At 46.5% G+C, this 25,818-nt stretch overlaps 5 protein-coding genes across 14 annotated transcripts; 4 read left to right on the top strand and 1 right to left on the bottom strand.

Annotated features, from left to right (window-relative positions):
- TINF2 (TERF1 interacting nuclear factor 2) lies at nucleotides 1-5,882 on the top strand. Of its 4 annotated transcripts, none has more exons than XM_032481762.1 (9): nucleotides 1-540; nucleotides 683-787; nucleotides 907-1,008; nucleotides 1,088-1,195; nucleotides 1,291-1,387; nucleotides 1,552-1,759; nucleotides 2,101-2,168; nucleotides 2,274-2,365; nucleotides 2,496-3,299. In XM_032481762.1, the coding sequence occupies exons 1-9, from the start codon at nucleotides 349-351 to the stop codon at nucleotides 2,628-2,630; spliced, it is 1,107 nt and encodes a 368-aa protein (XP_032337653.1). In that variant the 5' UTR covers nucleotides 1-348; the 3' UTR covers nucleotides 2,631-3,299. The 4 variants fall into 4 exon arrangements, with proteins under 4 accessions (XP_032337653.1, XP_032337652.1, XP_006172889.1 ...); XM_032481761.1 differs by lacking the exon at nucleotides 2,496-3,299 and adding an exon at nucleotides 4,835-5,882 and having other exon boundaries at nucleotides 2-540; nucleotides 1,552-2,014; XM_006172827.3 differs by having other exon boundaries at nucleotides 2-540; nucleotides 1,552-2,014; nucleotides 2,496-3,296.
- Nucleotides 3,190-9,792, bottom strand: GMPR2 (guanosine monophosphate reductase 2). Of its 4 annotated transcripts, none has more exons than XM_014552274.2 (10): nucleotides 9,604-9,792; nucleotides 9,048-9,168; nucleotides 8,783-8,902; nucleotides 6,549-6,632; nucleotides 6,234-6,407; nucleotides 5,300-5,408; nucleotides 5,101-5,207; nucleotides 4,868-4,910; nucleotides 4,037-4,196; nucleotides 3,190-3,830 (listed from the first exon to the last, which is right to left on the bottom strand). In XM_014552274.2, the coding sequence occupies exons 2-10, from the start codon at nucleotides 9,132-9,134 to the stop codon at nucleotides 3,641-3,643; spliced, it is 1,074 nt and encodes a 357-aa protein (XP_014407760.1). In that variant the 5' UTR covers nucleotides 9,135-9,168; nucleotides 9,604-9,792; the 3' UTR covers nucleotides 3,190-3,640. The 4 variants fall into 4 exon arrangements, with proteins under 4 accessions (XP_014407760.1, XP_014407757.1, XP_006172886.1 ...); XM_014552271.2 differs by having other exon boundaries at nucleotides 9,553-9,789; XM_006172824.2 differs by having other exon boundaries at nucleotides 5,300-5,381; nucleotides 9,553-9,774.
- Nucleotides 9,793-9,989: 197 nt separating this feature from the next.
- Nucleotides 9,990-19,166, top strand: NEDD8 (NEDD8 ubiquitin like modifier). Its single transcript, XM_006172823.3, has 4 exons — nucleotides 9,990-10,145; nucleotides 17,904-17,951; nucleotides 18,120-18,202; nucleotides 18,800-19,166. The coding sequence occupies exons 1-4, from the start codon at nucleotides 10,128-10,130 to the stop codon at nucleotides 18,894-18,896; spliced, it is 246 nt and encodes an 81-aa protein (XP_006172885.1). The 5' UTR covers nucleotides 9,990-10,127; the 3' UTR covers nucleotides 18,897-19,166.
- A 137-nt stretch (nucleotides 19,167-19,303) lies between these two features.
- On the top strand, nucleotides 19,304-23,362 carry LOC102521256 (magnesium-dependent phosphatase 1). 4 transcript variants are annotated; one of them, XR_004320573.1, is made up of 8 exons: nucleotides 19,304-20,023; nucleotides 20,137-20,197; nucleotides 20,269-20,379; nucleotides 20,718-20,825; nucleotides 20,921-21,016; nucleotides 21,181-21,340; nucleotides 22,724-22,822; nucleotides 23,227-23,358. XR_004320573.1 is itself a non-coding variant. In XM_032481768.1 (7 exons), exons 1-7 carry the CDS (start codon nucleotides 19,987-19,989, stop codon nucleotides 23,272-23,274), a joined length of 621 nt encoding a protein of 206 aa, XP_032337659.1. In that variant the 5' UTR covers nucleotides 19,304-19,986; the 3' UTR covers nucleotides 23,275-23,362. The 4 variants fall into 4 exon arrangements, 2 of the variants coding, with proteins under 2 accessions (XP_032337659.1, XP_006172883.1); XR_004320575.1 differs by lacking the exon at nucleotides 22,724-22,822 and having other exon boundaries at nucleotides 20,921-21,006; nucleotides 23,227-23,362; XM_032481768.1 differs by lacking the exon at nucleotides 22,724-22,822 and having other exon boundaries at nucleotides 23,227-23,362.
- Nucleotides 21,768-25,221, top strand: CHMP4A (charged multivesicular body protein 4A). The gene is made up of 6 exons (XM_006172819.3): nucleotides 21,768-21,938; nucleotides 23,227-23,376; nucleotides 23,463-23,640; nucleotides 24,043-24,157; nucleotides 24,327-24,462; nucleotides 24,884-25,221. Exons 1-6 carry the CDS (start codon nucleotides 21,908-21,910, stop codon nucleotides 24,940-24,942), a joined length of 669 nt encoding a protein of 222 aa, XP_006172881.1. The 5' UTR covers nucleotides 21,768-21,907; the 3' UTR covers nucleotides 24,943-25,221.
- Nucleotides 25,222-25,818: the final 597 nt, after the last annotated feature.

The following is a 25,818-nucleotide window of genomic DNA, read 5'->3' as shown; positions in this document are numbered from 1 at the left end:
CCATTGGTTCTCCACTCCCAGCCTTTTCCGGAGTAGGGAAACTGGTCGCAGGGCTGGAAGTAAGGTACCCTTCGGCTTCGAGACAGCGGCGGCACTAAGGCAGAGCGGCCTGGTGCCAGTGGAGCTGTCCGTCTTCTCCATTCAGCCTCCAGCCCGAGGTGGAGAAAACCCCTAGAATTCTGGCGGCCTATGGGAGGGCGCAGAGTCGGGTCGCGAAGTATCCAGCGCAGACAGAAATAGCGGAGCCACTGAGGGCCACCGAAAGCCCCGCCCCTAGGAGGAGTCGGGAGGCCTCTGGGTGGAGGTAGGAACCCAAAGGGACGGCCCTTGGGGTTGAGCCCGCCGGCCATGGCCACGCCTCCGGAGGCCGGTCCCGCAGCTCTGCGGTTCGTAGCCGCTGCCAGCTGGCAAGTCGTGCGCGGACGCTGCGTGGAGCATTTTCCGCGAGTGTTGGAGTTTCTGCGATCCCTGCGTGCTGCTGCTCCTGGTTTGGTTCGCTACCGGCACCATGAACGTCTGTGTATGGGCCTAAAGGCCAAGGTACTGGAGTCAGTAGGACCTGGTAGAGGGGAAAGGGGCGGGATGCGAGGACCAGTCCTGGACCGACCGCTTGGGCGTGGGAGTCGTTGGAAAAGGGCAGCTTGCCCCGACATGGGGATTCTGAGCTCAGTATCCTTCACAGCTGGTGGTGGATCTGGTCCTGCAGGGCCGGCCTTGGGCCCAGGTTCTGAATGCCCTGCATCACCACTTCCCGGAGTCTGGACCTGTAGTGCGGGACCCCAAAGCTGTGAGTAGTCCCTGGAACAAGCCCTACCTCGGTTAACATTTGGTGCAACAGAATTGCTCCTTCTCTCGGTCACTGGATCCTGGTTCCCTGAACTTCTTTGCCTTCCTTACCCTCAACAGACGAAGCAGGATCTGAAGAAGATCTCAGAGGCCCAGAAAACCTTTTGTCAGCAGGTGGAGCAGCTTGCAGAAGCCCCCATTGATTTGGCTTTGAAGCTACAGGTGAGACTGGCTGGCTTGGAAGCTATGGTGTAGCTGTTTTCGCTAGTCCTCTTCTGACCTGTTTCTTTCCCTCTTGCAGGAACTTGAACAAGAGTATGGGGAACCCTTTCTGGCTGCCATGGAAAAGCTGTTTTTTGAATACTTGTGTCAGCTGGAAAAAGCACTGCCAACACTGCAGGCACAGCAGGTTTCTGAGGACAAAACACACATAAGGGCAGAATTGGGGTAGGGGGCAGCATGTATCAAAAACCGTGGTCTTCATGCCTTTGTCCCTGTCCACAGCTTCAGGATGTGCTGAGTTGGATGCAGCCTGGAGTTTCCATCACTTCTTCTTTTGCCCTGAGCCAGTATGGTGTGGACATGGGGTGGCCACTTCCAGGTACCAGGACTGTCTAGGAGAGCTAGGAATTTGGGGGGTGGAGTATTTAGCCTGACACCTTTTGAAACAGCCCATTTGGAAGGGTTACATGGGCCTGAGGCACAAGAAAGCAGACTGAGTTGATGTGTTACTACCTTTATAAGGAGCTTTGGTTTCTTTTTCAGAGCGCTCTGCTCCTGATTCAAGGAACATGACAGGGCCCAGGGAGCAGAGTCCTCCTCAGCAACAAAGACCAGCATGCCAGGATCATCTGCCAAAAGCCAGACCTAGCCTACACCTTCCTCAGGGACCAGCCTCAAGGAAGCAGCCGGAAACTGTGACTGGCCACCAGTTCAATCTGGCCCCTCTCGGCCGGCGAAGAGTCCAGTCCCGGTGGGCATCCACTAGCAGAGGCCGTAAGGAGCGCCCCACCGTCATGTTGTTCCCCTTTAGGAATCTGGGTTCACCAGCCCAGGTCCTGTCTAAGCCTGAGAACAGGGAAGAACATGGGACACACACAGCACATCCAGCAGGGGCTGTGGGCACAAGAGCAGCCTCCGCTGCAAAGTCTAAGAGTCCATCCAAGACCCTGGGGGGAAGGGAGCTGAAGGAGAACCCAGTTGATTTGTCTGCCTCGGAGCAAAAGGAGTGAGTAGAAGAGCTGCTTCTCGCTACTAGCAGCACATGCCCTGCCTGCTCTCCTTTCACCCTGTCTTTGCTTGCTCCCACCGCAGGAACTGCTTGGATTGCCCCATAGACCCTCTGAGGTTGTCGTTATCCCCACCTAGGGCCAGGAAGCCAGGTAGGTATCCTGAGTCAGGACTGGGTCAGACAGCCTCCTCTTGGGGACTCCTGAGGGTCTGTGTTCACCTAGAGGAGTGCTTGGACTCTGGTTTCCTCCCTGCAGTGTGTCCTCCATCTCTGTGCAACTCTGACATTACCATAGGGGACTTGGTTTTGGACTCCGATGAGGAAGAAAATGGCCAAAGGGAAGGAAGGGTAAGTAGGAAGGAATGGAAAACTGGGGAAGCGGATGAGCAAAACAAGACAGAAATGCACATGCTCCAGAATACAAGGGCCCAGGGCATGTTTCAATGATGCTAAGTTCTCCCTGCTCACTTCTCTGCAGGATTCTTTGGGAAACTATCAGAAGACAAAGTTTGACACCCTGATCCCCACCTTCTGTGAATACTTGCCTCCTTCTGGCCCCAGTGCCATATCTGTCCCTTTCTGTGACCACGTAGACAGTTCTGGGCTCCTGTGATAGGACTGGAGCGCCCCTGGCATTCTGCCTGTCTTCCTTCCTCCTCAGCTCTGCACGCAGTTCAGGAGGAATCAAGTGGAAGCCCAGGCTTGGGCTGCCTGACCACACTGCTAAAATTATTTTGTAATGCTTGATAATTAAATCTTGGATTTGTTAAAACACTGTCCTGGTGTGAAGGAGGGGACCAGAGGCTTCTGTAAGGTGAGTGTAGGTCATTGCTTAGGAACAGAACCGGCCTCTCCAGGGCTGGAAGAATCTTTTTGCCATTTCCTTCCTTTCGAAAGTGTCGTTCAGACATGCCCAAAAGGGTTACCAGGACTGAGAGTCTGGAAGAGAAATTTCCTTTTGCTATTCTGAAAATATGACGTGTGTCCTGATGCCAGAATACACTTTGGGAATTCTCATGCTGCCAGGGTACCTGGAGGTGGTGGCACAGGATGGAGATATTTCATGGGGTAAGTCCTCACTGTCCTTGACTCCACTGGGTCAATGCCAACTCCTCCACTTGCCATGGAGCAGCAGCCAGATGCAAGCCTTGTGCAAAAAACTCCAGAATCTCTTTATAGTCATTGGGATCTCGCTTTATTGAGGTATTTTAAATATGTAAACACTTCTGAGCTTGGTAGCTATTCAAAGATCCTGTTTAATAAAATCTGATTAACAAAACATGATTCCAAAAGCCTACCTCTTTCAGACCAGGGCCAAACAACAATTACGTATGAATTAGCATCTTTTCCTTTTAATAATTTTCAGGATGCTGGGTCCCCAGATTCCCATTTGATTATCTTACTTCATTTTTCCCAGCCTGCCTTCCTTGCTTCCTCCCCAGGGAGTGCCCTGGGCATTTTGCGTGTGCAGACAGAGAATTACAGAATTATTGCCGGAGCCCTTGGGAGAGAGAGGATATGAAGTGACTGAGTAATAGCCATAGAAGCCGGGATGGGGCAGGGGCCCACTTGGCAGCCCTGTGGTGGGGTGCTGGCGCCCTGGGAGGGCAGAACTGCTGGGGTCTAGCTCTCGTCACTGAAGATTGGATTCACCTGCTGGGTGACACGGATGAAGGTAGTTCTCCGGCTCAGCTCCTTCAGCTTAGCTGCTCCCACGTAGGTACATGTGGAGCGGATGCCTCCAAGAATGTCTCGAATGGTATGTTCCACCTCCCCTTTAAAGGGCACCTCCACTGTCTTTCCCTCTGAGGCCCTTTGAGGAGGAAAAGCTTTCTTACCTTTCCCTTCTGGATTCCTTAAGCCCAATGACTCTTCCCCAGTCTCTAGCATTTAGCCCAGTTCACTACTTTTCTTCTGAGACCTGTACCATCCATCTTTCAGCAGCCATGACTTCTGTCCCCACCCTACTTGGAAAGTCACGCTTTCCAGGAACCCTCAGCTTCTGGCCTCCACACCTACCTGTACTCAGCCACGCCCCCAGCATACTTCTTCATGGCCATTTCAGAACTCATTCCGTAGAAGAGCTTGTACTTCTTGCCATCTCTCTCGATGAGCTCGCCACCTGACTCAGTGTGCCCAGCCAGCATGCCACCCAGCATCACGAAGTCAGCCCCTGCCCCTGCCGGCACCAACCAGAGGGGAGAGAGATGAACCTGGCTCCTGTGCCCACATGCTCACCCTGCAAAGCAGCTTACACCAAATTCTCAGGCATGATGATTCCTGCACCTTCCTGTTTCCCTAGCTGACCCACAACCCAGTGTACAGGCCCGCTCTGCCCAAGCCTCTATTCCTCAATGGGCCTGACTTTTCCAAGAATTTAGAAAGAGCCTCTGGAGATGCCCTGCCTGGCTTCTGCTCTCCTTTTTGCTGCTTTCACCATTGTTTTGTCACCTCTTTTTGTACCGTGCCCAGAGGCTCACTTCAAGTGTCCCAAGAGCAAAGATCTCCAGCTTTAGTGTGAGCAAAGATGACCTAGGAAGCTATGGAAGTGCAGATGTGCAGCCCCCTCCCGGAGCCAGTTTCTGTGGGCCTAGGTGGGGCTCAGGCATCTGCATCACCCAGCAGTATAAGGACGGTGTGGATGGTCCTGGCCCACACTTGGAGAGTCTGTATCAGAGTCTTGGGATTTCCCTGCTGGCTTGCCCCAGGTGACACCACAGGCTTCTGAGTCACTAGTCATAAAAGAATATGAACAGCTTTCTTGGCCTTTCCTAGCCTGATCCCAGACCCTCAGAGGTGACTTGTCCTCTTCTACAGGATCCTCCTTCCATGCCCTCCCGACGTCCTTACCGAAAGCCTTGGCCACATCCCCGGGACAGCTGCAGCCTCCATCCTGCAAAGTAAGGAGCACTATGAAGAGAGAGCGTGGATTTCCCAAGCTCTCTAAACAATGTCCCAGTGGCCCACCTCAAAGATGACAGGAACCCAGGAATCCTGATTCACCTCTACCAGAGCCTCTGGACCTGGCAGAAAACCCAGCTGTTTGGCAGCCTCATACCCTGCACCCTGCCGTGGGGCCTTACAGAAATGATATGGCCTTTGAGGCCGTGAGCAGCATCTGCACACTCCATCACTGCACTCAGCTGTGGATACCCCACTCCAGTCTTCTTCCGGGTGGTACACACAGAGCCTGAGAAGAACATGACAAGGATGAGAAGGACGTTCTCCACAGGTGTTTGCCACTGAAGGGGGTAGCCAGTGGTCCCCAATGAACCAGCTTACCTGGTCCAATCCCCACCTTGATGATGTCAGCCCCGGAGAGGATCAACTCTTCCACCATCTCTCCTGTTACCACGTTTCCCGCCTGGGACAGCACCATCAAAACAGTGTTCTTAGGGTCATAAACAGAGGAGGTGGTGTGCTTCCAACATTATTACAAAGAAAGGTACCTGGCTTCCCTCTCCTGGGCCCTCTGAGGGCTTTTAGACAACCCACTTCAAAGGACTCTTCTTCCCAAGCTGAGGTAAGGGGGTGAGTGGCCAGTGTCACTGTCGTACTAGGGTAAATCTGGGGTTCAGCTGGACTGAGCTCACATCTGATTTACAGTAGATTTCTCTCCCCGTCCCTGCCAGAAGACCCAGACACATCCTGTGCTTAAACTGTTATGTCATGAAACCTCTGGCTTCAGGGAAAGGGGAAAGACATGGTAATGAAGGCTGAATGAATACCATCTACACAGTTATATTTGCTGTTGATGGGCAGAACAGAGACCCCCTAAATGCTGTGAAGAGAATGAGGCCTTGGCATCACTCCCCTAAGCTTGTAAAAGCAAATAAATAAATAAACAAACAAACAAACAAACAAACATCATTTCATGCAACCCATTTAATATGACTGTAGTACCTGTCCATTTCTGTGGGCAGGTATCTGTGTACCAGAGGTATGTGCAATGCATAAATGTTCCATTGTGGATTGGTGAATGATGTCAGGCACTGGATTTAGAAAGTGCTGGATGTCTCAGGGGTCAGAGAAAACTGCACTGGTCAATAAATATTTAAAGTATGGAACCATGGATGACTACCCAGTGATAGGAATTAAGTGGACTAGGAAAATAGTAATATAGCAGAGGAGACATGTACTGATGTAACAACATGAATTGGCAAGAAAGAGTGGAGGAAGGAGAGGGATGGACCAACTCCAGGTAACAGAAACGTACCATGATGGTGTGTTCAGGGAAGCGCTTCCGCACATCCTTTACAAATTCAACAAAGTGTTCGGAATAGCCATTGGCCACGTCCAGGCATATGTATTTCACCTGGGGAATAGCTTCCAGGATCTGTTCCAGCTGCTCAAAGTCTGAAGAGCCTGTGCCTGAGCTGGCAGCCAGATGCTGTGAGAGAAACAGGACCATCGGCATGTCAGAAGTGACCTGGCTAAGTAGCCAGTGGGGGTGGGGAGTAAGGAAGGTTGGTCCCCAGGAAGCTGAGCAAAGATTCCTGGAAGACTGGGATAAGGAAGGGATCAGTGTTACCTCAAGACAGTCAGGATTCTGGCTAGCAAACTCTTTCCACTGCTCGAGGCTGTAGTGTTTATGGACAGCAGTGAAGAGGGAGAACTGGGGAGAAGAAAGAGCCATTAAAAAGGAGAGAACATTGTCAGAGTCTCTTTTTCCAGAAATACACCGTTATACTATTGTACCTGAGGGATGAAAGGACTGAAGTCTGGAAAGAGCAACTTGAAGAAGTCAGTGGTTGAGCTGGGATTTCAGTTTAACCACTATTCTCTCTACAAACCCAGCAGGACTTTTTACTGTAAGCTAGTACTTGTCAAACACTCCCACCAAAGTAGTAAGTAATCTGGATTGGATTTTACCTGCCAGCACGTACAGTGCTTCTGACTTAAAAGGTGACAAGGACAAGCCGTTGGTACAGTGGGACAGACAGTAGACAAGAAAGAACCGTGAAAAGGCTGGACGGAGCCAGTGTCTGCCTGCAAGGTCTTGGCCCCTCCTCCTATGGTAACCTAGTACTGAACTAACCTATTTTTGGTTTCTTCTGATCCATTTACCAGCAGTAATTCAGTGAGTCTAAATGCTCACAAAATCACACAGGGTAAGGCCTTAAGATTAACAGAGCCAATAAGGTGCTACCCTTTCTCCCATCTCCACTGGAGTAAAAGACACATTTTCTTGAGACAGGACCAACCTGAAAAGTCTATCTCATTCCGTCTATTTCAGTCAGCCAAGTTCAAGGATATCATGACTCACCAGACTTGTACTCCCTAGCTCAGCAAATTATAGGCAACATCCCATTTGAGAAAGGCATTCAAAGGCCGCTGTGAATGCTGGCATTTGTGCTTTAAAAGTACAGACATGCAAACGGACAAGAGACAGCAGTTGACTGCGACAGCACAAATCTTGGAACTAATGAGAAATCCAAGGGAATCACGTATCAGCCAGCAGTAAGGAAGTGCAAATGCTGTACTCAGAGGTCATCACCAACACTACCTTGCTAAAGCCAGTACTGAATTCTGCTTTCTCAGCCACACTCTGCCATCAGCATGCTGATAGACAAAGAAGAATCACTCTAGGAGGTCAGCAGACCTTGCAGATATACTGGCACAGGGTGGCATGATAAGCATATCCAATTACACACCAAGCTAGAGATCTAGAAAAAGATCCTTGTTGGCATCCAACCTTTTAATTATTACTGTGAGACTTGGCTCTATCTCTAAAATCGGATTTCTTCAGCACTCATCAGCAGTAATGAAAAGCCAGTCTAAACATAAAGCATCAAGACAGTCCCAGCAAGGTCCGTATATTACAGGGCATCTGTTAACAATGAAGTCAGATTCACCATTCTTTTACTGGACAGGGTGGGCAATGGGCAACAACAGGATTCCTAGGCAGTTGGTAGACAGCAGGAGAAACACAGTACTACAGCTGCATAACTATAAACCTTAGAAAAATGACAGCAGACATTCCACAGACTTACAGCAATCAAAAATAGAGAAAGGGAGATGCAGTCCAGAAGACAAACAGAGCCACAATTAACAGCAGACTCCGTCAATCAGGGCTACATGGATTAACCAGAAGAGTGTATAAGTTCTCAGGATGCCCAAAGTAACTATCTACCTTCTCAGCTACAAATACAGAGGTAGGTAACCTTACAGGAGCAGTATCTTCCATTCTGAAAGTGAACAATAACCTGTATTTAAGAAACACACATTCCATTTGGGGCACATACCTGAACCTCCCAGGGACCTAGGACTTAAAGAAGAGGAAGATTTTATTAAAAAAAAAAAAAAAAAAAAAGCATGAAAGAAAATAAGCTGCTTCTCTCCAGGATCTTCTAGTTAGGAAGTTTTGACGGCTCAAACTGTATTTAGTTTCTGGATTAAAACAGTGAATACTTAGTATCCTAACAATGGTATAAAGAGGGATGCATGTGATTTGGAGAGGGTGACCTGGGTGGTGGGAAAAGTTGGCAGGATATATTACTGCTGGACAGGAGAAAAGGGAAAGTTTTGTACATATATTTGAAAAATGAGGGCAAAACTTAGCTTTGAATCTCACTAACTCAGATGGCCTTTTGACATTATTAGGTAAAGGGGTTTTAGTACTGCAGAAAACAGTTAATCGGAGCATCCTGCCTGTTGACTGCCAGGGTTGACCTGGGGTGGGGGTGGGGGTGGGGATGCACATACCTCTGAAGTCAGCCATCAAAACTGGACACCACTGAGGAAATGACATGAGGGAAGTCCTACCTTACAGAGAACCTTGGCCATCTCAAAGGTGCCCACTGTATCCATATTGGCGGCAATGATAGGGATCCCAGTGTACATCTGCTTTGAATTCCGAAATGAAAAGGATCTTGTGAGATCCACCTGCAGATATGAACAGGAAACTGAGTATTTCATTCACCCAAAAAACAAGTATTGTAGGAGGGGAGGGCAAGAGCCAGGAATTTTCCCAGAACTGGCCCACCAGGAGCTTGGGATCAAGAAAGAGCAACTAAGGAAGCAGGCTCACCTCACTTCGAGACTTAAGGGTACTGCGTTTGGGCCTCAACAGGACATCCTTGAAGTCCAGTTTGACGTCATTGTCGATGTGAGGCATGGCAGGGACCTTGGGGTAGCAACGAATCTGAGGGCTGGAAGGTAGAAAAAGCCAGGAAAGGGTAGCTGAATCAATCTCTCCTTTGGCCTTAATACCACGTTTGGACTGGCGGCAGGGCTCATCCCTTGCTTAAGTTGCGGAAGATTGGGGCATTCATCGGCCGAGGCACGTCTCTCAAAACGGTCACCTCGGACCCGTCCCGTAGTTTCAGTTACTCTTGGTGTCTCCATCCTAGGTACTATTTGTTGGGAAGAAGAATTGGGATGGGATCCTGAGTGACCCTAAAAAGGTGCATTCGTTACCCCATTACTCTTGTTTTCCCGCCCCTGCAAAGGGCAGTTTGGGGGTAAGAGGCAGATTTGAGAACGGGAAGGAATGGTGGGGTCCCATAACCAGCTTCCGGGATAGGGGTACTCACTTCCTGTCGCCGTAGTCCAGGTGGCAGTTGACCGAAGCTCCTCTTACTTACCAGCTAGCCTCGCGGAGACCCGCCGAGCCTTGTGGGCCACGCTAACAGGTTCCGCTAATTGCAGGAGAGAACGATTAACCGAGGAATTCCAGCTTCGGTGGCGGTCTTGCGAGGCCTTCTGGGTAACAGAGTTCACACACTGAGGATGCCATTGGATCCTAGGGGCAGGAGACTACAACTCCCAGGGTGGGATGCGCGGAGCTGCCCCCTGGCATGATGGGAGAAGTAGTTCGTTCCACTAGCTCCGGCTCGCTAGGGACTCTCAGAATCGCAGAGGCATCAACTCTGCTGTAACTAAACGGACCTCCTCCTCCTCCTTTTTTTCCCCTTTTTTTACGACGTCAGCGAAACGAAACGCCTTTCGGGAACCCAGAGAAAAGAAGAGGGGCGCGGGGAAGGAGGTGGAGCCAGACAGTGACCCGGAAGCAGAAGTGACTCATAGGCGGAGTGCTGGGGTGCGGCATCGGCGACCGCAGCGGTAGAAGCAGCAATTTATCTGTGTGCAGCCCCAAACTGGGAAGAAGATGCTAATTAAAGTGAAGGTGGGAGCACCTCCAGCCTTGCCAAGACGCAGTGGTACTAGGCTGGCCGCTGTGCCTTAAGGGAGAAGCGGGGAAGGGAAACCACGCCTTTCCCGAACCTGGAGGGGGCTGACAGCCTCGGGGCTCCGCGCGAGGGGTGATGGGAAGTAGGGGGGCCCGAGAGGGCTTTGAGAGCTGGGGGCTGGCCCAGCTAAACGACCCCGGGGTCTCTGCTGTTCCTGCTTTCACTCTAGGACCGTGGCATGACCCAGAAGGAGGCCGCCTTTGTCCGGGGTCTCGCTGTACTCGAACCCTCGCGGTCATAAAGAAGGCCTAGCAGCAGCTTGACCTCCTCTTTCGGATTCTTAGAATAAGCCCTGTTCTCCATCCTTCATGCCCAGGTTACCTGCTTCTCCCAGCTTCTAACGTAGGCTACTGCGAGCACGGCGCAAAAACATTAGCCTAGGGAACTGGGGGCTTCTCAGGGACTAGACTGTGAGCTTTTGCTAGTTGTCGCCAAGGCGTAGTATCTCAGCCGGCCTTCAGGAAACCAAAGCTGGGAGTGTGTTCAGTCAGCACCTGACTTTCTGAGCCATCATCCTGGACCAGCCTCACTTCCTTGACTGAGGCAGGTTAGTTATCAGTGCCCTGGTACTTGATACTAGCAGTGAAGTTTCCTTCATCTCCATCCCAGCTCCCCTGGTTCTTCACCAGTTCCCAACCCATATTAGTCCTATCTGCTGTTTCCTCCTTTGTACCTTCAGACAGAGAGAGAAAAACTAACAGTTGATGCAGTGCAACATGAGTGTACTTTTTTTTTTTTTTTTACTGCTAATTAAGTCTGTTGTTATTTCATCAGCTCTTTAGTGTATTTACCATGTATAATAGCTGTTAACCTCTTCAGTCCTTCTGAGCTACTTCTTAGCTAAGGAAAGATCAAGCAGCATGTTAAAGGTCATTGTTTTCGAATTTTGAGTAGTGACTATAAAAGATCACTTACTGTAAAATCAGTTTAATAAGTCAATGGGCCAGAAGCAACAACAACAAAAAAAAGAAAGATAAAATATAAATATCAGGATATACTTCTGGGTAAGGGTACTGTTTTGTGAAATTTTTATTTTTGTTTTTATGTGTATTACATACATGTATATGTTATTAGTTCATATGTATTTCTCAATGTGGGTCACTGTCCAAGAAGTCTGAGAAATCTTAGCAGATGAATGCTTTTATCTTTTAGATACATATGGGTTCTCATATCCTCTTAGTCTAAAGAAGGGGTTATTACTATACTTGTGTTCAGTGTTTTGTAAACATTTTAAAAAATCTTAACCTACACAAAAAATTTTTACCTCATGATCCTGTACAAACACAAAATAACTGTGTTATGTTCTGGTATTTTGAATTCTATTCCTAGTTGATTTCATAACCCACTGATGGGTTGAGACCCGCAGTTTAAGAAAATACCTGTGTTCTAGTTGGCTTCTCAACTTAGGCATGGGTAAGAATCACCTAGGGATCTTGTTAAAATGCTGATTCTAATTCAGTGGTCTGGGTTGGAACCTGAGATTCTGCATTTCTAACATGCTCCCAAGTGATGCTGATCTTGCTTATCTGGAGACTACACTTTGAGTAGCAAGGTTCTACTTTCTTTGAATCCATTTTTATTTAGTACTTGTCTAAAACTGTCAGTCTCCTTGCCCAAAACACTTCTCTTTCCGTTTTCAAATGGGTTTCTCAGTCCATCTTTCTTTTTCTGTATGTTCAATACTCTTGAAAGCAATTAGCTGGCTGTGAATTACTTAACAATTGATTTTTTTTTTTTTAGCAGGGTTTCTTTGTGAATTATTCATTCTTCAAATGTTATTCTCCGTGTAGCTGGCTTGTTCCCTATCTCCTTCTGCAGTCCTTTGTGACTAAATCCCTTTTCAACTAAAGAAAAAACACAACAACATGAGAGGTGTGAATTCAATTTTATTTGGGAACTTACTGAGAACTATAGCTTAGGAGACAGCCTCTACATAGCTTTGAGGAACTACTCCAAAGAGGTAAGTGGGGGAGGTCAGCATATCAATCAAGCACATATCTCAGTAGAAGGTTCCTGCTAGTCAAGAGGAACAGACATCTTAGTTAATGGTTTTAGTGCTTTTCTGAGTATGGGAAGATACAAGAATTTGGGTTTATAAAATTTTTTCCTAAAACTATCTAACTATTTAAGGCCTGTTCTGCCAATTTTCCCAGAGCACAGAGTGCCTCATTCATCAGCTCCACCCTGAGCTCCTTCAGGCTGGGTTGAAGGTCAGTGACTGCAGTAGCTAATGACTTAATTCTTGTAGAACCAGATGGGAAGTGACATTCTTTAGTTGGCACTCTCCTGATTCAAATCTTCTCTTGATACCTCATCTCTCTCTCTCTTTCTAAAATTAAATACATCATCTTCTATCTTAAGCCCTCTTCCCAAAGCTCATCTCATATATTGATCACATCAGTCTACCAGGTATCTGGAACCCAGTTCTTTATAGAGTCGTTGTTCTCGTATAGAACCTAATTTTTCTTCTAATACTGATACCTCATTATGCTTGATTTTCTTTCCATTCCAGTTACCCTTATTCTTGTCTGGGGTCTCATTGACTTATGTCTTTATTTCTCTGGGATACCTGCAACAAGGTCTTCCTTCCACCCTACCCTCCTAGAGTTTTGAGGCTACACCAAGACATGGTATACAAAATCAGAGTGTACATGTCTTCTTTAAAGTTCTTTTTCATCGTATTACTCCCTAACCTCAGATCCTGCATTGATATCCTCTTAGCAAATTACTTGGGGCAACTGTGTTTACCATCTAAGCCCCAGTTTTCTCATTCATGCTTTTTTAAACAAAATAAAACATAAAATTCTTAAAGGTTTAGTTCAAGGAGTCTTTAATAACAGTATACACCCATGTAACCACAGGATCTAGAACATTTTCACCCCTACCCTTTGACAGTTCCATAGGTTAGTTTTAGAATTTCATAAAAATGGAATTATAGAATATATAATTTCCCGGTCTGGCTTCTTTCACTCAGCATTATGTCTGTTGCATCTGTAATTCCTTCTCATTACCTAGTAACATTGCATTAGATGACTGTATCACATACTTATATTTGTTTATCCATTCTCATATTGATGGACATTTGGGTTGTTCCCAATTTCTGGCTATTATGAATAGCCACAATGTTCTGTGATCACTGTCTTTTTGTGGGCTTATGTTTTCATTTCCTTTGGATAAATACCTAGGAATGGAATTACTGGGTCACATGATAGATATATGTAACTTTAAAAGAAACTGCCAAACAGTTCTCCAAAAGGTTGTACCATTTTACATTCCCACCTGCAGTTGTGTGAGCATTCCAGCTGCTCTGCACCCATTTTTATTTTAGCTATTATAGTGGGTATGGAAAGTTATCTCATTCAGGTTTAAATTAATCACTGTTGATGTTCCCTCACTGCAGTACTTTATCATTGCACCTTGTATTTGGACAATAATATTCAGTGTGGCATTTCCTTGTATATTGTTTTTTTCTATTAATTGTATGTATCGTCTCCTGGTTGCAAATCTTCACTTGAAAAAGATTTTTGGCAAAGACTGGATCACTTAAATTCTTTTATATCCCTTCCTGTGGCTAAAGCGGAATGTTGCGCTTAGGTTCTTCGTAGAGTAGCTTTGAATGTACCCCCGGGTCACAATGACCAGGTTTGAGGGAAGAAACCCAGTGTGACATGATCTTTTAAAATTGACTATAAAGCATATCTTTGAAAACTGTTCACTTATTTTAAAACAAATTTAATTTAATAAACATATACAACAGCAGAGAGAAGGAATAATGCACCCCCTAGTTGAAAGAACTACATCTTATGGCCAGTCTTTTTCTATTTATACTCGCCAACTTTCCTTACCTGATGTTTTAAGAAACAAATCCCAGATGGCATAGCGTATGTTATTTGTACATAGTTTAGTATTTATCTCTAAAAAAGAACTTCTTTTTCTAATGTAACTACAATTATTACACCTAAAAAATTAACAGTGGTTTCTCACTATTGTTGTCTCATTTGTGTTTTACAATTGAAATTTCCAGCTAGGATCCATACATTGCAGTTGGTTGATAAGTATTTTAGGCCTTTTTAAATCTGTAATTCCCCATTACCCCCTTTTTCTCATGTTGAATAATCTAGGTTGTTAGTCCATTATAGTTTCCTGTAGTTCGGATTTTAATGATTATATCCCCATGTTGTCTTTTAATATATTCCTCTTTCCTCTGTATTTCCTGTCAGTTGTTCATAAGATCTAGAGGCTTGATTAGTCTTTTATGTCTGTTCATGAGTGAGAATAATTCATAAGCTGTGTCATGATATGTACTTCTGTCAGGTCGTTTTGCCTTCTGTGATGTTAATCATGGCCTAGATCCGTTATTTCCCCCTCTTTGGAGGTTACAGAATTGAGGGTATTCTAATTTTAGTGTTGCTTCATTTATTAGCTGGAATGCTTGAGCGGCGTCCAGTACGGTGGCCATTAGCCCACATGAGCTATCAAGCACTTGAAATGAGGCAAGTGAGGCTGAGGAATTGAAATTTTATTTCAGTTATTTATCTTATCTGTATTTAATTCTAACTAAGTTAAATCTAAGAACTGAAACTTTATTCAGTTATTGGGAAACTTTTTAACTTGTTTGGAACAAGTTGGAAATGTAAATCTACTTTCTCAACTGTAAATTCTGAAATTTAAATACAGATCAAGTATTTCAGATGAAAACCTGACAGCTGAATTGAGGTGCACTGTATGAAATACACACAAGATTTTGAAGATTTGGTTAGAAAAAAAGAATGTAGAATATATTAATTTTTATATTGGTTACATGTTGAAGTGATAATGACTATATTGGGTTTAAGAATATTAAAATTAATTTTACCTTTTAAAAATGTGGCTATTAGACTATGTAGTATTTTATGTGTGGCTTTCATTAAGTGTCTGTCGCTAATGGTCAGTGCTGCTTTACAGAGTTGTTTCCTTTTACTCTCGTCAAGGACATTGTTTAAATTTTTTTTTCTCATTTCAATATATTCATGGTATTAATGGAAAATACAGAAAAGCACAAAGAAAATAATTAAATCACCTATAACCTCAGAACTCAAGGTAAAAGCACTGATGTCTATGTCCTTTCAAACTTTCTTGAAAGCATATAAATACATGGGTGTGTTGCTTTTTGTTTTGTTTACAAAGTTGGAATTATACTGTTATTCTAAACATTATTTGAGGATTGTGGTTTTCCCTGTGTGTTTGTACCATAATTTATTTAACCCTGAATTGTTTGATATTTAGATTGTGTTTCTAGTTGTTCAGTTTCAAAAGGCTGCAGTGACCATTCATAGGTATATTTTTGGACATAGAATTGTTTTCCCAGAGGTGTTGTTGCTGGGATATGCCGGATCGCTCTCTGGATACATACGTGGGTTTCTACAGGCAGTTTCAGAAACAAAGGGCCAGTCCTAGAGTTTTAGATTTATAGACCAGTAATTTTTTTTCAGCGTCCTAGGGTCCAAGCATCTGACTCTTATGAGAGCAGTTCTAGGCCTTCTCTTAGAGTCTTCGGTGCTCTTTTTAAATTTTTATTATTAAATTAGAAGCAATATTTGCAAATATTCATGTGATAAAGGAATATATTTTTACTAGAAATTTAAATAGAGAGTTAGCTTTGATAAACCCTCCCCTCAGTTACTTCCTCTCTCAAGGATAATCACAGTTTTAGGAGATTAGTGTACTTTTAACCCTTTCTTCTATACTTGTATGCATGTGGGTATCTACATACAGAAAATTGTACATATTCATACATTCTTTAGATCTTTCCATGTTAGTGTGTAAACTGTTGCATAATAAATAGGTCATTCTATGGATATACCATAGTTTAATAAGTTTTTATTAATAGGCGTTAGGCTATTTCTAATGTTTTGCTTTTAGGAAAGGTGCTGCAGTAAACCTCACATGTTCCTCTTTGTATATTTGCTCAAATTTTAAGTTTTCCTCCAGCTTAGTTACCTAAAAATAGACTTGTCTAGTTATAGAACCTTTGCTTTTAAAGTATTAAGAACAATAAGGTGAAATAATTTGTGGACAACATGGAATTGCATACTTTTCATTTTGTCAGTTAAGAGCCTTAAAAAAATACCATATATTGTCACTGTCATTTCATAAAAGGACATTTTCACGCCTGAATATAGTTTCATGAAAATCTCACTGCTGTTGTCGTTTTTCTCATTTTACCACAGACTATTGAAAATTTTCACACAGACCAGCTTGGGTTGGGATGGAAGCTTGAGAATCACTGTTGTAATTCATTCTTTTGCATCCAAACAGATTAATCTATAGGAATTACTCATGCATTTTTTTTTAAATACCCTTAGTACTGAACCAGTTTCGTGGTGAGAAATTAGGTCCTACTTTTCTTCATGCTGGTCTTTGTAAATAGCATAAGTAGAAACCAAATATTATTTTGTGAGTCTTCCATGGACACGTACTCCTAAGATGTATTGGGTCCAATGATATTGGGTCTCATTACAAGATCAGCCAGACTCGGGCAATACTGAGGAGAATGCTAAATAAAACCTCAGGTTCTGGGGCCAGAGAGTCTGTGTTTGGACCCATACTCTCCTTTTGACTTCATTGGTATGCTTTTTAACCTGTCCAAGCCCCATTTTCCTCATCTGTGAGTGGTGATAGTAGCACATAGCTCATAAATACTCGCAGGATTAAATGGATTGACGCGTGTAAGACACTGCATAGTTTCGGACTCTTGGGAAGTGTTCAGGCAATGCTGGCTGTGATCATAACATGATCACTGGTGTCCTTAGCCCTTCCACAGATATTTATTGACTACTTATATGTCAAACGCTGTGCTTTGTGTTTAGATTAGGGAGATGAACAGTCTCTGTCCTTTAGGAAGTTGGAGTGTAAGTTGGAGAGTTTGACACTTAAACAACTAGCTGTAATAGGTATTAAAGTGCACTGAGGACAAGTCGTCAATCTTAAAGGGTCTCTTGAAGGTTTGAGAAAGAGTGAAGGAGGGCATGACAACAGGAAAAAGAGCAGAAGCACCATGCATTTGTGGTCTGGATAACTGCAGACTGTGTGGATGGAGCTTTTAGGAGCAAAGATGGATGGGAGATTAGATTGGATGAAGCACAACATGAGTGTAAGTATTGTGTTTGGATATCAGCAGCTTTTAGCCTATGGAAGAAGTCAGGAAGACCAGAGCTGCAATTTAGGATTTAGGTAGAAGTCTGGAGAAGATATGGGAGAATAGAATGTTGAATTTTAACATTACTTAAAAAGCTGGTCAGAGGTGATCTCTAGTGTCCTTGAGAATTCTTTGAATTATCTGAATGTTAATTTCTAGCATTGGTACATAAAGCAAGGTCCTTCTCACCTAAAGGAATAGTTTCCTCAGGACAACTCTCATTACTGTCTTATTCAAAAGCATTACAGTATTCTCATAGATTCTAGTGGGATGGAGGTAAATGACCTGTGAGATTAAGAAGGTCATGTGGTTCACAGAATCTTGCCTTATCAAAGTTGTCCACAAGCTAAAAATGTCTGAAACTGGGTATGGTCACTTCTGACACCTCAGATCAGCTTTGCTGAGAATGTGCATTTCTCAGAAGATAGTGGATCCCCAGAGACTAGGCCAGGATGTTTTACCTAGGAGAGAAATTGTGTATCGGGCCATAGGACTCATGAAACCCTTGCCGTTTCAGACGCTGACTGGCAAGGAGATTGAGATTGACATTGAACCCACAGACAAGGTAATGTACGCCCAGTACCTCTCCATGCCTGTCTCCCTACGTGAACATTTGTTTGGATGTGCCGATGAACTTAGACCTTTAGCTCTCATGCCATCTGCACAGTTCTTGTTCTTTCCATTTCCACGGTCCTACCCACTTAGCAGCCCCTGACTCCTTGTACCTCTAAAGGTGGAGCGAATCAAGGAGCGCGTGGAGGAGAAAGAGGGAATCCCGCCACAGCAGCAGCGGCTTATCTACAGTGGTAAACAGATGTGAGTTTGGAATGGGAATAAGGGCATGACAATCTTATGTGCTGCCAACGAGGATGTAGATGCTGGAGGTGGAGCAGGCCTGCCTCTTTTTTGTTACCTCAGACCCTTTGGCGATTTGAGGACGCTTAGGAGCCCCTTCTCAGAATAAGATTTTTGCAGACATAAACTAAAATGCATAGAATTACAAAAGAAACAAATTATATTGAAATAGAGTTATCAAACTACTAAAAAAGGAAATCTGTGATATAATAATCTATGTGCTTCTTCATTAATACATTGAGATCCAATGGTGGGTATAACAACTATACTTCCGAAATATTCTCAGGATGCCTACAAATAATTGTGATATGATATTAAAATACCTAATTTCTGTTGTTAACAGGTTACCCATATTGCTAACACCAGTGCAGGTTTTTGCTTGTGTTCAAAATTGAAAGAAATACCAAATTTCAGCTAGGCGTTAGTAAAAAGTAAAAGTGTAATTTTTTTTTTCTCATCTGAGTTCATAAATCCCCAGAGAGATCCATGAAACCCAGGTTAAGAACCCTACTGTAGATGATATTTCTAATGCTTTTTTTTTTTTGCCTCTTCCTGCAGGAACGATGAAAAGACAGCAGCTGATTACAAGATACTAGGTGGTTCAGTCCTCCACCTGGTATTGGCTCTGAGAGGAGGAGGTGGTCTTAGGCAGTGATGGACCCCCCTCCATTTTACCTCCGTACCCTGTCGCTCATAATGAGGCATCATATATCCTCGCACTCTGTGGGACACGAGAGCCACTGCCCCCTCTCCTGGATGCCCAGTCGTGTGTGTCTGTTGGTGGGAGACTGTGAGGACCCCAGGATGCAGTGTTCCTAGCCCAAAGGGCCCTTGCTGGCTGTTGGGTTTTAGTTTGCAGTCCTGTGTGCTTCCCTCTCTTATGGCTATGTCCCTGGTTGTCAATAAAATATTTCCTGGCTTCCTGGAATCTTTCTTCCATTGTACAAATGTGACTGAAATCAAAATGGACCCAGGCACACACAGTTACACCAGGCTGAAGGAGTAGGACTGTGGAAGGAAATGTGCCCCTAGAGGGGATATCAGACTCTAAGAAAGCCTACTCTCTGACTGACTCCAGAGCTAACTGTTGGCCTTTCTTCTCAGCCCCATATTAAGTGACTTCATGTTGGTAGCTTAAAACTGGCCATGGTAGAAATATAAGTCAACAAACAGTACAGATCAGTCCTTCTCCCCAAATTGGCTGTTACATACCTATCAGCATACTACTGACATGGATGGTAGAAACTAGGGGAGTGAATTCTCTCCCATTGTGACCCTACTGGGCAGTTGAGCCTGGTTCAAGAAAGGCCGCAAGGACTTTGCAGGCACTACATTCTTTTATGGCTGGAATATTGCTGAGGGCTCTGGGTTCTATACTTTGGTGGAGAGGCTGATAAGGAGAAAGGTGGAGTGAGGAGTGACAAGCTATGATGGGTCACTTTAGGTCTCAGTTGGTGAGATAAAATGAGAGGCCGGTGCCAGAAGAAAGGCCTTCCCTTCCTTGGCTTCTCTAGTTCAGTAGTAGCTGGTCAGGCCAGGCAGGGTGGAGAAGTAAGGGAAGATCGCTTGGAGAGATTTGAGGACCGCTGTGGTTCTGTGAGCGGTCCTTCCCCTCTCCACCACCAGAAGGCGCTCTTGCGCGGTCTCCAGAACCATCGCTCCAATCCCACTTGGCGACGCTCTAGTCGCTGCTTCTCTAAGGACGGCGGGGCGGCCTCGGTGCGCGCATCCTGCGGGTGCGGGTTATGGCGCGGCTCCCGAAGCTCGCAGTCTTCGATCTGGGTGAGAGACCGCATTGGGGAATGTCGTAGGACGCTCTCTTTCCAACCCCCAGTTGCTGCTCTCGAGAGCGTGCGCCCTCCCAGACTGAGCCCTCCCCCTCCTTCCTCTCGCAGATTACACGCTCTGGCCGTTCTGGGTGGACACGCATGTGGACCCCCCGTTCCACAAGAGAAGGTGAGGCAGGGCTGGGGAGGCCGGGCCAGGCAGGGCCCCGCGGAAGCTGAGCGCACTCTCGCCCTCTCCAGTGATGGAACTGTACGCGATAGGCGGGGGCAGACGGTCCGGCTGTACCCGGAGGTGCCTGAGGTCCTGGAACGGTTGCAGGGCTTGGGTGTACCCGTCGCGGCCGCCTCACGGTAAGATGAGAGACTGAACGTACTGTCAGTCTAATGCTGAGAGATGTGTGCATGAGGAGGCTTCCCGTGTAACCCCTTGGCTACAAAAATTTAGGAGGTACAAATCTGCAGGTATTTGCATATTTTTCGAATGGTACCCTCCCCTGTGCCTTTTGTTTATCAAACATTGGCTCAGTGCCACCTGGGTCAGACGCGAAGGATATGGAATTGAATAAGGGCCGAGGATGCCTACCCATCCCAGAAAAACAGCAAGTTGATTTCCCCCTGGTTAAACGTACGTTCACTTCCAGCCCTGGCCTTCCGCTCTCCTGATCCCATCTTACTACACCTTTTTGCAGGACAGGTGAGGTTGAAGGGGCCAATCAGCTATTGGAGCTTTTTGACCTTGTCAGATACTTTGTTCATCGGGAAATCTATCCAGGCAGCAAGATCACACACTTCGAGAGGTACGCGGCGATAAGAGTAGAAACAGGGAGAAAGAAGAACAGACAGGCTGGAGGAGCTAAGAAGCCAGCGTGGTCACCCGCCCTGTCTTGCACAGGTTGCAGCGGAAGACTGGAGTTCCTCTCTCCCAGATGATCTTCTTTGATGATGAGAGGCGGAATATTGTAGACGTCAGCAAACTGGGTACTGAGTGGTGAGGACAGCCATTTGGGGAGTGAGGAGAAAGGGCTCCTAAGAGGGAAGGGGTTAGGTAGATATGTACAGGATGGAGAGTTTGCATGCCGGTGACACCCCAAAAAGGTGAGAGCGATCATAGGGATCCCTGAAGGCCTAATGAAATGTGGCTTTTCTTTCTAGGTGTTACCTGCATTCATGTCCAGAACGGAATGAACCTTCAGATCCTAACCCAAGGATTAGAGACATTTGCAAAGGCCCAAGCTGGACTCTGAAGTCCAATCCTGTGAATGAACCTCATTTGAGGCACAGAACCGCAAGAACACCAGGAGGGCATTTTCAGGTGCATTTGTAAATTATTAAAGTGAATTTCTGTGTGACATAAGAGATCTAGCCAGTGTGGGTTGTTTCTGCTTTTTCTAGACTGTGACCTGGGGTGGGCGACTGGGAGGTACCAGGACTGGAGTGTGACGCGTTAGACCGCATCAGGTCCTGCCTTATGAACTTGTGGCAAACCCAAGAACATGATCGCTTTGTACCCACCCATCCCCACCCCTCTCCGGAGCTCTGTCAAGGGCGTGAAGAACTCTTCCACTGGCCCCAAGCAGTGGGCTGCATTACCTGGCACATTAACCTCCTGGAAACAAAGACTTTGTTTTGGGGTGGGGGTTGGGCGGCCCTTTATGTCGTGGGAAACCCAGCTGCCGCTTTAAGAGGAGCACGTGGCTTTGAGGCTGGTGTCTCACACGTGATAGCAGTGGCCTCGCTAGCGCTGGTTGATGATGTCGCCGCGGTGCCCAAGGAGGGATTGGCCGAGGCGGGTCTCGAAATCGTGAGCCCCGCCCTCCCGGGAGCGAGGCGGAAGCGCGCGGGCGGCCGTGGGGCGGAGGCGGGAGAGGCGAGGGTCGCGATGAGTGGTCTCGGCCGACTCTTCGGGAGGGGTGAGCCCGGGCGAGACTGGTCACCGGGAGGTGCTGGCCGCAAGGGGCGGGGAGAGACCTGGGAGATGCTGTCCCGCAAACCCCGAAGGCCCAGTGAGGCCTTGTCCCGGGCCAGGAGGCGCCGCCTTGTCAGGCTCCGTCTGCCTTCTTTCCCCCACCCTCGAGGGAAGAGTTCGAGGCCCCGGAGGGGAGGAGAGTGGAGGGCGTGGCGACTGTGCTGGCTCCCACTGTTTAGACTTGGGGGGCGAGTTTCTGGCATCCAGCCCTGTCCAGAATACTGGTGCTTACTTTATCCTGGACCACAGGCAATCCCAGCTGGCAATCTTCTGGCAATCTGCCTACGTGGTGGGGGAAGACAAGCAAAGTTGGCATTTGCAGTGTAGTGTAGCAACTCCATGATGGAGAGTCTCCTAAAAACCAGGGGCGCACTGAACATACAGGTGTGGCAGGTGATGATCCAAAAAGCTAGAAGTATGCCAGGTTGGGTATTGAGGTGCTCCGTGCAGAGGTATCTGTGCAAAACAGAGGCAGGAAAAAGTGTGGTGTATTTAGGGAAATGAGAAGTTCTGGCTGCCTTGCGAGTGAGTGTGTGTGTGTGCCTGTGTACAGGTGTGTGTGTGCATGTGCGTGTGCATGTACCAAAAGAAGAGGGAACTAGAAGTGTGGATGGAGAGGTAAACAGGGCCAGGTCTGAAGGACCTTGATCAGATTTTTTGTTTTAAATAAGTCTGTTAGAAGTACAGAAGATGAATGGAAAAATTGAGATCATATTTTTTTTTCTCTAGCCCCCTGTACTTTGTTCAGTTTGAGCCTGTGGAATCAAGACCTTGAATATCTCTTAGGATAGCAAGTGGAACGGTGATTATAAAAGTGACTGAACTCTGGTGAGGGACATGATCGTGAAGAGGTTATGTATGTGTGGGTGCAGGCAGTATATGTGAAGTCTTTGTATCTTCTACTCAGTTTGCTGTGAACCAAAAAAAAAAAAAGAATAAAAAAAAAAGATGGGGAATGACTTGAAAGGTAGGCTGAAATAGCAAAAGAATACTGGCTTTGGAAGTCATACTGCCACTCTTCATTTCCTGTGCAATCTCTTACTGGTTATGGTTTTAGACAAAAATGTTAACATCTTTGTGCCTGTTTTCACATTTGTAAAGTGGACTTTCATTGTCGAAAGTCATTTGCGGGTTAATAATAACAGTCAAGTGCATAGCATGTACTATGCGCTCAGTGATTGCTGGCTAATATTTTTCCTTCATACAATGTGGGCTTCTCCACTGGACTCCAGGGAAAAAGGAGAAGGGGCCAACCCCTGAAGAAGCAATACAGAAACTGAAGGAGACGGAGAAGATACTGATCAAGAAACAGGAGTTTCTGGAGCAGAAGATTCAGCAGGAGCTACAAACCGCCAAGAAGCATGGGACCAAGAATAAGAGAGGTAATGGGGAAGAGGCACCAATTGGGAGGGCCCAGGTGGGAAGCAGGGGCTTCCAGCTCTGATGTTCAGGGTGTGGACTGGGTCAGCTGCCCTACAGGCTTTGCGGAGAAAGAAAAGGTTGGAACAGCAGCTGGCACAAACCGACGGGACATTATCCACCCTGGAGTTTCAGCGTGAGGCCATTGAGAATGCTACCACCAATGCAGAAGTGCTTCGTACCATGGAGCTTGCTGCCCGAGGCATGAAGAAGGCCTACCAGGACATGTGGGTACGGGGGGATGGGAGGAGGGGGCCCGGGCACTGGGGAGAGTAGCTTGTGGTACTAAAACCTCTTCTAATGTGAATTTACAGTAGAGATGCCTGTGATGCCTAGACCTCTGTCAGCCTCCTTGCTTGTTGCAAGACGATCTCTTTGCTGGCTGGGGCATTCTAGGGAGGAAAGATGATTTTCTTCATTTTGAAAGATCCTTCAGTGAAGAGAGAGCAGCCTGTCCTCTTGTCATCTTTTAGCCCAGACTTGCCTCTTTATATCTTTCCAGAGATCTCTTACCTGGTAGCCATGGATTTATCAGTCTGAAGCCACAGGCAGGAGAGGCTTCATTCATGTGAGATGAAAAGGTCGGGGGCGTTGTTACCTGATTTCTGGGCTATGTATCCTGTTCTCAGGGACATTGACAAGGTGGATGAACTGATGGCTGACATCACAGAACAACAGGAGGTGGCCCAGCAGATCTCAGATGCCATTTCTCGGCCCGTGGGCTTTGGAGATGATGTGGATGAGGTGACTGGGAGTGAGGGGATCAGGGAGTACTGGAGAAGGCATGGGACCAGCCAGAAGGAATGCCCGAGAGAATTGTGGGGCAAGTTGGGGGGTACTCCAAAAGTAGTACATTTTTGGAAGTAGAATTTTCCTTTCTCCTTCTTGAATGGTCTTGTCATCCCATATCCAGGATGAACTGTTGGAGGAGCTAGAGGAACTGGAGCAGGAGGAATTGGCCCGAGAGTTGTTACATGTGGGCGACAAGGAGGAAGAACCCCCAGTCACGCTGCCCAGTGTACCCTCCACACACCTGCCTGCAGTGCCAGGTACCTGAGGCTGTTCTGTCATCTCAAGGACTTGAGAGGTTGGGACAGATATGGGGAAAAGTTATTTCTCATCCTTCCTGCCTCAGAGGATCCAGGCAGAAAGGGTGGCTGCTAGAGTTGCACAGGGTTGTTGACTGCATAAGGGCACCTGACTGAAGGGTAATGGAGACTGAAATCAGGTCTGCGCTCCACTCAGCAAGCTGTATTCCCTGGTTTAGGGCTGCAAATGGTGGGAGAAAGAGGCCCCTTCCGATTTGCGCAAAGGTGCTGTGGGGATCAGCAGCAGCCCAGCAAGGCCACACCCTTAGGTTCTTTGCCAGGAGAGAGAATTCCGCCAGCTCTGAGCCTTAGAGCAGGGAGTGGTTGGAAGTTGCTGAGCCTTAACACTTCTTTCTTTCTCTGGGTGTCCTTGTCCCCAAAGCTCCCAAAGCGGATGAAGATGAAGAAGCACTAAAGCAGTTGGCCGAGTGGGTATCCTGATGAGTCTGGGCTTGTCTACCCGATGCTGCCTTTGTTGTTCGCTTTTCCTTAAGTGCCAAGTGCTCAGCTAGAGGAACGTGAACGTGGCCTGGTTGGGAGGTCCTGCTGGGGGTGGTGGCGTGACCCTGCCTGAGAAAAGGATCCTTGGCTCAACTCTGAAGAGGGATCTTGGTGTGGGAGGAGCCCTGGCTCCCTTGGCTAGCAGTTACAATGCCTCGTTCCCAATAAAACTGGGCAGATGGAACCCCAGTGCTTATACTGCCTTGTGTGCACCTGAAACTTGTCCCCTGGTCCTTGGAGCTTCATTTCAAGAAATGAATAATAATGGGAGTGATGAAGGGGAGATGGAGCAGAGGACAAATGGGAGTTTCCAACATGTTAACCCCCTTGTTCCAGGCAGATACTGCTCCAACTTCCAAGGCGGTTTCTCCTAGAGTTGTCTAGTGCCGAGGGTCAGGAAACTGCCATCTGCTACTCATTCTAGAACCGTGTGGAGCTGTCCCTGAGTCTTCCCTCATCAATTCCCCCGAACTGGGCCTCTGCCAAGAGAGCCCCGTGATTTACCGCCCATTTTCATTTTACAAAGCCCCTTTTCAAGGACAGGGAAGGAGAATACAGGGATAAGGGGGCAAGTAGCTTTCCTTTTTCCAAAACACACAGTTAATAGGCTTGGTTTGAACTGTCACTTCTGTGTGTAGGAGCTGTAACGAGAGGGGCCATGATTCACTTGGATGGTTTCAGTAGTGGTTAAGGTGGTATTTGGAGGAGGAAGGAGCTGAGATATTGCATACATCCGGATACTCATTTCATAAAAAACAAAGTGTCATCTCTTTGAACCACAGACAGGCAGAGCTGTGACCAAACAAAGCAACCAGG

This window comes from Camelus ferus, chromosome 6 (genome assembly GCF_009834535.1).
Source record: "Camelus ferus isolate YT-003-E chromosome 6, BCGSAC_Cfer_1.0, whole genome shotgun sequence".
Classification (NCBI taxonomy): Eukaryota; Metazoa; Chordata; class Mammalia; order Artiodactyla; family Camelidae; genus Camelus; species Camelus ferus.
This window is presented reverse-complemented; position numbering and strand designations above follow the sequence as displayed.

Coding starts and splice junctions, on each gene's coding strand:
- GMPR2 (XM_014552274.2), bottom strand. CDS start 9,134: ATGCCTCACATCGACAATGACGTCAAACTGGACTTCAAGGATGTCCTG. Junction 6,633..8,782: donor TGGCCAAGGTTCTCTGTAAG/GTAGGACTTCCC, acceptor TCTTCTCCCCAG/TTCTCCCTCTTCACTGCTGT. Junction 3,831..4,036: donor GGGGGCGTGGCTGAGTACAG/GTAGGTGTGGAG, acceptor TCCTCCTCAAAG/GGCCTCAGAGGGAAAGACAG.
- NEDD8 (XM_006172823.3), top strand. Junction 17,952..18,119: donor ACATTGAACCCACAGACAAG/GTAATGTACGCC, acceptor GTACCTCTAAAG/GTGGAGCGAATCAAGGAGCG. Junction 18,203..18,799: donor ATCTACAGTGGTAAACAGAT/GTGAGTTTGGAA, acceptor CTCTTCCTGCAG/GAACGATGAAAAGACAGCAG.
- CHMP4A (XM_006172819.3), top strand. CDS start 21,908: ATGAGTGGTCTCGGCCGACTCTTCGGGAGGG. Junction 23,641..24,042: donor AAGAAGGCCTACCAGGACAT/GTGGGTACGGGG, acceptor TCCTGTTCTCAG/GGACATTGACAAGGTGGATG. Junction 24,463..24,883: donor ACACCTGCCTGCAGTGCCAG/GTACCTGAGGCT, acceptor TTGTCCCCAAAG/CTCCCAAAGCGGATGAAGAT.
- TINF2 (XM_006172827.3), top strand. CDS start 349: ATGGCCACGCCTCCGGAGGCCGGTCCCGCAGCTCTGCGGTTCGTAGCC. Junction 1,009..1,087: donor ATTTGGCTTTGAAGCTACAG/GTGAGACTGGCT, acceptor TCCCTCTTGCAG/GAACTTGAACAAGAGTATGG. Junction 1,196..1,290: donor CAACACTGCAGGCACAGCAG/GTTTCTGAGGAC, acceptor CCCTGTCCACAG/CTTCAGGATGTGCTGAGTTG.
- LOC102521256 (XM_032481768.1), top strand. CDS start 19,987: ATGGCGCGGCTCCCGAAGCTCGCAGTCTTCGATCTGG. Junction 20,198..20,268: donor CCCCCGTTCCACAAGAGAAG/GTGAGGCAGGGC, acceptor CGCCCTCTCCAG/TGATGGAACTGTACGCGATA. Junction 21,017..21,180: donor AGCAAACTGGGTACTGAGTG/GTGAGGACAGCC, acceptor TTTTCTTTCTAG/GTGTTACCTGCATTCATGTC.